This window comes from Jaculus jaculus, chromosome 4 (genome assembly GCF_020740685.1).
Source record: "Jaculus jaculus isolate mJacJac1 chromosome 4, mJacJac1.mat.Y.cur, whole genome shotgun sequence".
NCBI classification, from domain to species: Eukaryota; Metazoa; Chordata; class Mammalia; order Rodentia; family Dipodidae; genus Jaculus; species Jaculus jaculus.
The window spans coordinates 163053303-163063441 of NC_059105.1; the positions used below are offsets into that span (position 1 = coordinate 163053303).

The 10139-nt window shown below is 45.3% G+C and overlaps 1 protein-coding gene across 3 annotated transcripts in view; it reads left to right on the top strand.

Moving 5' to 3' along the window:
- Igsf11 (immunoglobulin superfamily member 11) overlaps positions 1-9118 on the top strand; it is a 121683-nt gene extending 112565 nt beyond the window's left edge. For all 3 annotated transcript variants that reach the window (XM_045147559.1, XM_045147558.1, XM_045147560.1), the window contains exons 5-7: positions 2533-2655; positions 3439-3589; positions 6852-9118. In XM_045147559.1, coding sequence (XP_045003494.1) covers positions 2533-2655; positions 3439-3589; positions 6852-7296 — 719 coding nt within the window. In that variant the 3' untranslated portion in view covers positions 7297-9118. The remainder of the gene's footprint in view (positions 1-2532; positions 2656-3438; positions 3590-6851) is intronic.
- The last annotated feature ends 1021 nt before the right edge of the window (positions 9119-10139 follow it).

The window sequence follows — 10139 nt, forward strand, 5'->3', positions numbered from 1 at the left end:
CCCTACCTCTGCCTCGTGAGTGCTGGGACAGTGATTTCCTGCCTTCTTCTCATTAAGGTTCGTTCTGTAGATGGTATATCGCTAATCTCAGGATCCAGCGCAGATGGGCGCTCAGTGAGTGCTGCTGCACTGGGGGAAGGCCTTGAGGAGGGTGCGCCCTGGCTTCTGCCTTAAAGCTGCTGGCGAAGCCTGTCATCAGATCTTCGTTCCGTGTAGAAAGTCCACGCGGGGCGGGCGCAGCTCATGTGTGGCCCTGCATGCGTCCACCTGGTGCCCTATCGTTTGCACTGGCGCCTTTGGGAGCCTCCACGTGCTTCTCAGTTCACAGGCACTTTGGATGGCTGTGGTGACGAAGCACGATTTCTTTTCCGCTGAGGGGATACAGTAAAGCCCAGAACTAGAGGTGAGATAGCCAGCCGCACAATTCCAGCTTCACATGAGTAGCTGTGAAATCTTATTGTCCATCTGAAGCTTCACAGCATTTTCTTTTTTTTTTTCCAGTGGATTAATAGTAAAAAATTCCTCAAAAGACCATAGTAAAGATTGAGATTGTATTGATGTAGGATTTGGGGGTTCAGGGAGGGCCTGTGAGCCTAGCTTTTGAGTCCTTAACTGATTTTAGCAATGAGTTGATGAAACAGACTCTGAGCGAGGTAAATTATGAATTATAAAGTCTATTGTAGGGGGACTTAAGATTCAGGGAGAAGGCTACTTGAAAGACTTGAGCCCGAGGAGAATTCTCCTCCTTGCCCGGCTTGGACGTGGACAGATCTGATTTTGTGGACTGTGCTCCTGGTGTATCACCTGATGTTGGACAAATTGTGTAGCTGCTCTGAGATGTCCAGCTTTTGAAAAGTAGGCTGGAAAGGGAGAGTGGGGGGGGCGGGTAGAAAAACTCTCCATCACAGAGAAACCCCCAGGGGGTAGGGAGGCTTCTGAAGAGGGCACAGGCACCCACAGGTGGAAGACAAAGCACGAGAATCAGGCATACCCCTTCACGGAGAAGACCAGAGAGGGTTAGAACAAGTGAAGCCCTCAGAGATCAAAGAGAGGTCATAGGTGCAGCACAGGGAGAGAGCCCCCTGTACAGGGTGCGAGCCTCAGTTCAGGGCCAGCAGGAGAACACCCAGGTAGAAGGGAGTGCCCCTGCGCCTTCCCACGCTGGCCGGGAAGGAGGAGAGAGGGTCTTGCAGGCTGGTGGCTGCTGTTCTGGCAAAAATCAGGAAGACGAGAGAACTTACACACATGGTTAGGCTCTGTGATACGGATCAGACATCCAACTAAGGTGAGCGTTGTTATCAGACCCAGGCGTGTAAGGGAGAGACACAATTGGTTCATGGACTCAAGAGCCTGACTCAGGAGGGGTCAGCCCACAGAGGTGTGCTGGGCTGAGGAGGAAATGGAAGTTGCTGCCCCCAGAGAGTGTTGCTTGGATGAGAGTGGATCAGATGTGGGACCTGTTCCTGCCAGGACAGACAAAGAGACATCCTTGGGCCTTTTCCCCTACCTATAGAAAGCTATCTTTCTCCTGTTTCTTCTTCAGTACATCCAGTGTTTGGCATGTCTTCATAGCTGTTAACCTGGATTTTTATCCTAGTTAGTCATTTACATTTTGTAACAATCGTCAAACCGTGCTGGTACTGAATTGCTAAAAGCATTTCTTGGTAATGCAATATGGTGGCCTTGAAAAGGCAGTGTGCCACTCACCTGGTATGGAAAGGAAATTGACATCCCTGGATACTTCATACCCTCTGGTTTCTTACTGCTTGGCACAAGGGCCAAGCTTCCCCTGGGCTGCTCATAGAAGTGATAGGGCATGTTGAAACCTTGAATGTCACCCATTCCTGAAAAGCATGGATGTTTGCAATGGATGACTTGGGTTCAAGGAAACTCCATATGCCTGGTGGAAAGTTCTGTGCAGTCATGTTGCAGTCAAAGACTCCTCCTCCTAGCCAGACATCCTTCTTCTATTCTTGGAGGTCAGACCTGCATCCTAGTCTGAGGCTCTCTTGGCCATCTCCAGCTTTCTTTCCATTGTGACATTCCCTCTGGTGAAACTCATGCTTGTTTGAATGCGCTATGGTTTCTTGGGGGCTCTGAGAAATTGTAATAATCAGAGCACTGAACTGGTATTTTCTCCATCAAGTATAAAGTGTGTATAGGTTCTCACTTGATCTTCACAGTATTGCACGTCCAAGGTAAAATATGGTGTTGCTGATCATGAACTCTCTAGGGTATTCATTAGCCTTTTCTTAAGGAAGACCATTGGCATTTAGAATATAATATGCTGATTTGTAATTGAGTTTTCAAATTGTCTTTGTTTAGTACAGTCCTTAATAGTTCCAAGTCTTCAACCTGTTCTAGAAGTAATTTTAATCTTTAGTCAAGAGCTTCTCTTCCTGCCCCCCCCCCAAAAATAAGAAAATTGGAAACTTTCCAGTACATCTATTCAATAGTCTTATCTTGTGCTGATTTCTTTGATATCCTTATTCATACCACCATGTTGTTGCCTGGTTCCTATCTCTGTGACAGATCAAGTCCAGGGGACAGTCACCATACGGAACATCAGTGCCCTGTCTTCAGGCTTGTACCAGTGTGTGGCTTCTAACGCCATTGGGACCAGCACCTGCCTTCTGGACCTCCAGGTTATCTCACGTAAGTCCACAGAGTTAGGATGCCAACTTTGAGCTGAACTCCAAGGCCTTTGTCTAGCCACAAAATGCAGTGTTCTGCTTAGTTGCTTTGAGGGTATTTGAGGAGCACATCGAAATTCTTTTAGTTTCAATCACTGTTGAAAGCATTATATAATATCCTGCTATACTTTCTAAGCTCCAGCAATGTGATAATCTTTCTGACAAAATATCTTCTCAGGATCGTTAGAAACAAGCTGCTGTTGGTTTCACGGTGCTGTAGACATGATCGAAGTCAGCAATGATCTCATAGCTGTCATAAGACCTTCTTGTTTTTTGGTTTTTTTTTTTTTCCCTAATCCTTTTTATCTGCCTGATTGTTGGGTGCCTGGTTATAAATAGGCAGTGCTGAACATTTCTCTTCAGTTGTGAATTCTGGGTTATTTCAATTCTGTTGCAGAAGCGAGTGATGTGGTTGTGATGAGGCCATAGAGAGTCCCACTGAGTGCCAGCGTTCCCTTGGGGGGCTCTGGGAAGTTGGACAGGCACTGTCTGTCCCACCCAGCTTGGGCTGCTGTTCTCCTGATGCCTTCGGAGATGCTTACATTCAGCTGAGGCCGAGAGCCTAGAATGGGTCAGCCGTAGCCACTGGGCATGTTGAAAGTTAATCAAGGTTTAACTTTATGTAGATATGATATGTCAGTTCTGTACATTTTAAGCCCAGCTTATTTATTTTTCTCCAGTTTCATTGCTATGCATTGTTTATTACTTGTCTTTCCTTTAAGTCTACCTTAAATGTATTTTGCAGCCCAGCCCCGACGCACTGGAGTGATAGCTGGAGCCATTGGCACGGGTGCAGTCATTGTCATTTTTTGCATTGCACTGATTTTAGGGGCATTCTTTTACTGGAGAAGTAAAAACAAAGAGGAGGAGGAAGAAGAAATTCCTAACGAAATCAGGTTTGTAAGTCAGATAACTGATCCCGCATAATCAGTGTGCTGTCTCTACCCAATTTAGATTCAGGGTTTCATTGCTGGTCTTGTAACTCTTATGGTCAGTAAAGGCAATAAAAGTGCATAAATGAGATTTTCTTGTACATATCGCTTTTCTTTGTGGTCATACTCATCTTGAACTATTAGGTCATGGGCGGTCGGCATGTGCCCAAGGAGGGGACAAATGAAGATCCCTGCCCCTGCACATTTCTAGGTCAGATCAATGACTGCCCACTGGAACAGTTTGTTTAAAACATGCCTGTTATACTGGCCTGTATAACAGATAGAAGCAGAAAGTAAGAAGGAATTACCTTAGCAGACCATTTCCTGTACAAAGTTATATATAGCACTATGCCTTGTGTGAATGAGTGTATTAGTCTGCTTTTTATTTTTAAATATATATTTATTTACTTGGAGGGGGAATAAACAATGGGCGTGCCAGGGCCTCCAGTCACCATGGCAAACGAACTCCAGACACATGTGATCCCTTGTACATGTGGCTTACATAGATACTGGGGAATTGAACCTAGGTCCTTTGGCTTTGCAGCTTTACTGCTAAGCTATTTCTCCAGTCCTAGTCTGCTTTTTAAATTACCACACCAAAATACCCCAGGCAGGCTTCTGATGCAGGATTTTGGGGTTCAGGAGGGGTCTCTTAGAATATGAACCTCATGTTTTTGGTTCTGTCCTACCTTTAATAAAGAATTGATGAAAAACAGACACGAGAAGGATAAATTATGAATTATTAAGTTTTTTCAGGGGAAAAATCACAAATTGTGGAGTTGATTTAAGGGAGAAATCACAGATTGTGGAGTTTAGGAAAAATGCTCTCAGTGGAAACACTGCATAGTTTATAAGGTTTGCTTAAGATAAATTGAGGGTTGTTTTGGAAAAAAAAACAAACTGGAATAGAGCCACAAGCAGGTGGATTTAAGAGAAACTGAGGCTTTTAACGAGTGATTAGAGTAAAGCTGCTGCCACGTGGAAAGTAGAATCCAGGAGCTTGTGTGGGCGACTTGGGAAGGACCCGCACATGGTCGATTCAGAAACCGGAGGAAAACCACGCATGTAATCAGAGAGAGAAGTTACCCCAAACTATAAAGCAAAAACAAACAGAAAAGCCACCCAAACCAAGAAATGGCTTTATGTGCTCCCCCCCGACCACCACCACCCAGCCTGGTTACTCACAGGTGTCCCTGTGGCCTTTAGTGAGGAGAGGCAGGCAGGCCAGGCGAGATGCAGAGCAGAGCGGAGCCATGCTGGCGGGTTCCCAGAGAGGAAGAAGACAGGACCCTTTGTTGGCATGGGGAAGATACGATGGGTTGGTGAACGCAGAGGGCAGATCCCGGGGCCAGCCCATCAGGGTGTCTGTCTGGGTGGGTAGACTGGGCCGCAGGGGTACGGCAGGTCAGTCTTGATCAAACACGAGTACCATCTGGGGGGTGGCATCTCAAGGCTCTCTTTGAGCGTCCATTCCTGAGACTGCCTAAGGGAGGGGGAAGCTAGCTTTCTCCAATCCTCCTTTCTACTTTGTGTGAAAAGTTTATTTTTTAATATTTTATTTGCATGTCAGGGCCTCTAGTCACTGCATATGAACTCTAGACACATGTGCCACCATGTGCATCTGGCTACTGCGGGTTCTGGGGAATTGAACCTGGGTCCTTAGGTTTTGCAGGCAAGTGCCTTAACCACTAAGCCATCTTTCCAGCCCCAAAAGTTTATTTTGAGTCAGAGTTTTGGAGGAGCCAGATTTAGGGATGCCATCTGGTGATTGGCATCTTGCTGGCATAATCTCAAGACATACAGGGCATCACATGGCAAGAGTTAGGGAGCACATGTCTGTCTGGTCTGTCTTACCAAGCTGCCAGGGTTCAGTCATGGAGCCCCCCCTGACGGTCTTATCTGATCCAAGCAGAGCCCGTGTCTCTCAGTACCACCGTGGATTCCACTTCACACTCAGAGGCCCTATAGTAGGGATCACATTCCAGCCCATAAACCTGTGGCGGGTGGGGGATCACTGAGGCTACATAAGGATCACAGCAGATAATTAAGATGAGAATATGAGTGTCTTAAAAAGTGTCACTGTGATCTTTAAAGAAAAGCAACCCTGGGACACTGTGGAGGCTTGCCAGTTCAGGCTGTCTCAGAGCTCGTCACATCATCGTTGTAGAGGATGAGTCTGTGGCCCCGTCTCCTCAGCGCGACCAGCGCACCCCTGACCCTGCTCAGTGCAGATTCCCATCTGTTCTGGGAGCCTTTCCACTCTTTGGGAACCATGTGCTGTCTCTTTGAGCTGAGTCTTACTGAATCCCGTACTCTCACTCCAAACTCATCCAGACATGTTTAGCCTTTGCCCGACCCTTCACACTTCCGTTCATTCTTACATTGGTCACCGCCCCTGCTTGACCATGTGTTCCTCGTCTTTCTTTTCTTTTCTTTTCTTTTCTTTTCTTTTCTTTTCTTTTCTTTTCTTTTCTTTTCTTTTCTTTTCTTTTCTTTTCTTTTCTTTTCTTTTCTTTTCTTTTTTTCCTTTCCTTTCCTTTCCTTTCCTTTCCTTTCCTCTTTCTTTCCTTCTTTCTTTCTTTCTTTCTTTCTTTCTTTCTTTCTTTCTTTCTTTCTTTCTTTCTTTCTTTCTTTCTTTCATGAAGTATCTGATAGAATGTACTCAGTAAATGTGAAATACTGGAGTTACCATCTTACATGAATAACTTTTTGAAGCCTCTTGTAATTTGCAAGGGTGTTGGCTATGTTAGGGGACAGATTCTACTCCAGCATCAGACCATTGAGTGTTTTCTCACGCTCCGCAGTATAAAATCAGGACCTCATGAACAAGTTCTCCATATGCAAACTTGGTTTCTTAGCTCTCTTATGATAACTAACTCAGTGGATTTCTTCATTGGCTATTTTCTTATTAATAGTGTGTGTGTGTGTGTGTGTGTGTGTGTTTGTACTTCAGTTACAGGTAACTGAGAATCTTTGAGATAATTGATATTTCTTTGTCTATTCTTGAAGATTGAATAGCTGAGAAAGGGTTTTCCTTACAGTTGTCTCACAGGGAATGAGTACTAAAGCTGAGGTCATTTCCGGTGCCTTGTTTATTTTCTAAAGAGGATTTGCATTTCAGACATAATGTCCTCCGGTGTCAGGTATCGGAAGAGAGAGTCCTGGGTAGAAGGGGAGATAAATCCCCAGTAACTCCTGTTGACAGCTTCATTTTGCTCCTTTGCAGGGAGGATGATCTCCCACCTAAATGCCCTTCTTCTGCCAAAGCCTTTCACACAGAGATGTCCTCCTCGGAGAACAACACTTTGACCTCTTCCAATACCTACAACAGTCGATACTGGAGCCACGACCTGAAAGTCCCCAGAAATACAGAGTCGTTCAACAACTTCAGTGACTTGCGCCAGCCTTTCTCCCTCCACTCCGGCAATGCCATTATCCCGTCCATCTATGCCAACGGGAGCCATCTGGTGCCAGGTCCACATAAGACTCTGGTAGTGACAGCCAACAGAGGGTCATCACCCCAGATGGCCCCCAGGAACAATGGTTCAGTCAGCAGGAAGCCTCGGCCGCAGCATGCGCCCTCCTGTGCCGTTAGCCAAGCGACCCTGGAGCGCATCGGAGCAGTGCCTGTCATGGTGCCCGCCCAGAGTCGGGCAGGATCCCTGGTATAGGACCTTTGGGGCTGCTATGTTCAGGAGAGAATAAATGGAAATGCTTCCAAGCAAAGGGGAGAGTGGGGTGGGCAAGTGCTGGGCAGGTGCCCTTTCCCTGTGGTTATATTAACTAGTAAAAAGCACAAAGAAGGTGGTGCTGTTACCTGACCACTGCGATCCACATGTGGCGTGGACTTGGGGGGGTGGGGGCCTCTGTCATGAAGAATGTTCCCTCACCATGGTGGTTCTGGGATTCAGGTAAAAATGCTGCATCTCAAAGATGTGCCAAGCCAAGGAGAAAGATACAAGAGCAGACTAGCGCTTACAACCCTGACTGTGGTCCACATGGGCCTGCTCTTTAATTCTTGCCTAACTTAATAATTTTTAAGAGACTAAAGTGCCAGGTGGAGTTCAAAGAATGAATCAGAAAGCCTATGATGTGTGCGGCCTGCCCCAGTCCTTCTGATGCCGAGGGGCTTCGGGCTGCATTATCTCCATGTCGGTTCCAGCCGGGGCTGGACCTTTCTCACAGAATCAAAACTTTTTACACAACAAAACTCAGTGAGAAATGCTGTGTGTGGTGGGAGGTGGGGGGATCAAAGGAAACTTCATGGGGAACCCCTCCATATTTATTTATTCTTTCTGAACCATGGATCTCATATTTGGAATTTTGCTACATTGACAGTTTCTTGCTTGTCTGGTTATTATGGGATCTGTTAAAGGTCCATGGTAATTACTGTTCATTATTTCCTGCAAAAAACTTTTTTTTAAAAAGAAAACAAAACAAAAAAAAATACTTGAGAGGCATGGAGCTAGGAAAGCACATGCCACCTTGCTCAGTGATTGTATCTCAGGAGTGCAGGCAGAGCTAGGTGGTGTGGGTGACAAGGGAACAGGAGAAGAGGAAGGGCCTCTGCAGCCCCCCAGAGCAAGGCTGTCCAGGGCTCCCTGGCTATCACAGAGGTCACTAGTAATGAGGGCAGTGCCGAAGCCATTTGCAGTGAGGAAGATAACTCCTTATCTGACCAGTGGGGTTAGGAGGTTGTTGCACAAGGGCATGGAATAGCTTTGTTGTGTGTGTGGTTTTTTTTCTCCCTTCAAAATAATTCTTTTTGCAAAAGAGATAAGAGTTAAACAAATGGAGTGTCTCCCAGTGTGCTCTTGGCGAGTCTTCCCTGCACCCGAAAGCTCAGGTCCGCCCTTTCTCCCGAATGCATTTTGCACCACTGCAGAGGCTTCGTGACGCGGCTCGGGCCTCTGCGCTGCGCCGGCCACCTGCGAACCGCGCTCTGCTCTCTGAGACGCGCATCTGGCCGCACTTGTATCGGTGACTATCTCGCGCCTTAATCACACTAGCAGCAACCCATGGTGATTTTTTTTTTCCTCTCTCAGATTTGTTTCCTCAGTTACTTACGATACTGACTCTTTCCTGAGCGTCTTTTTCTTCCTTAGTCTCTCTTCACCACGCTGCTTGCCTTCTTCCTGCAAGCAGTCTTCCCAGGGAACGGCCTCCCCACTTTCTTCAGTTCTGGAACAAATGGAAACCATCTGCTGCTGCACACGCTGTCCTTCCAAGGGGGCCACACTCAAGAACTTCACTGCTGTGGCCATTTTGATGTTGGGGGAAAGCTGGATTTACCTTAGTATTACTTATTTTGTTCCATTTGATGGTTCTTGACTTTGTAAAAATTTAAATAAATGAATGTCTATACTTTTTTATAAAGTGAAAAATACCATGTCACAGAGAAAATACTACCAGATGCTGTTTAGAAAACACTTATCTTGCACTTCTTTATTCTTTCTAATTATCTAAAATTCAATAAAAGTTTATTCATATAAATAAGTTGGCATTACTTATCATAGTAGTAATGGATATGTTGTAGTTTAGTGTTCTCTTAGTTTCATGTGCATTTTCCATAATATTCATAATCATTTAATGGGCATATAATATCTTAAAAACTACTTAACATTTCTCCTATTAGAACTCTGATTACAGTTCTCACCCGTATGATTATCACCTTTGTTTCTTTAATTATTTTTAAATTTTATTTTACAGAGTGCATGCGAGAGAAAGAGAGATTGAGAGAGAGAGAGAGAGAGAGAGAGAGAGAGAGAAATGGCACGCCAGGGCCTTAGCCACTGCAGTTGACGTCCAGATGCTTGTGCCACCTAGTGGTCATGTGCATCCCTGCGCTTGCCTCACCTTTGTGTGTCTGGCTTACATAAGTGGGACCTGGAGAGTCAAACATGAGATTTTAGGCTTCAGAGGCAAGCACCTTAACTGCTAAGCCATCTCTCCAGCCCTTTTTAAATTTTTAACTTATTTATTTGAGAGGAAGAAAGAGGCAGATATAGAGAGAATGGGTACATGCCAGGATCTCTACTTGCTGCAAACGAACTTCAGACATATGTGTCACCTTGTGCATCTGGTTTACGTGGGTCCTGGGGAACTGGGTCCTTTGGCTTTGCAGACAAGTGCCTTAACTGCTAAGCCATCTCTCCAGCTCCATTTTCACCTTTCTTAATTCAAAAATTTATGAAGACAGGGTCCAGCCATGCTCTTTTCACCCCTGAGTCTCCATCATCTACCATACTGCCTTTTCTGGGTATTGAGTAGATAAATGTCAGCATCTCTAAGCTGAAGTTGCCAAGTCAAATTAGGGACATGATTATAGCTCTTGATGTATATTGGATTAACTTTTTCCAGGAAGAAACATACAACTTTATTTTAAACATTTTATTTTGAGATAGCACATTTACCTGCAACTGTAAGAAATTATACAGGTCACAAATATTCACCTAATTTCTCCCCATGATGATATCTTGAGTAGCTATAATACTACAAAGTGACATTGACATGA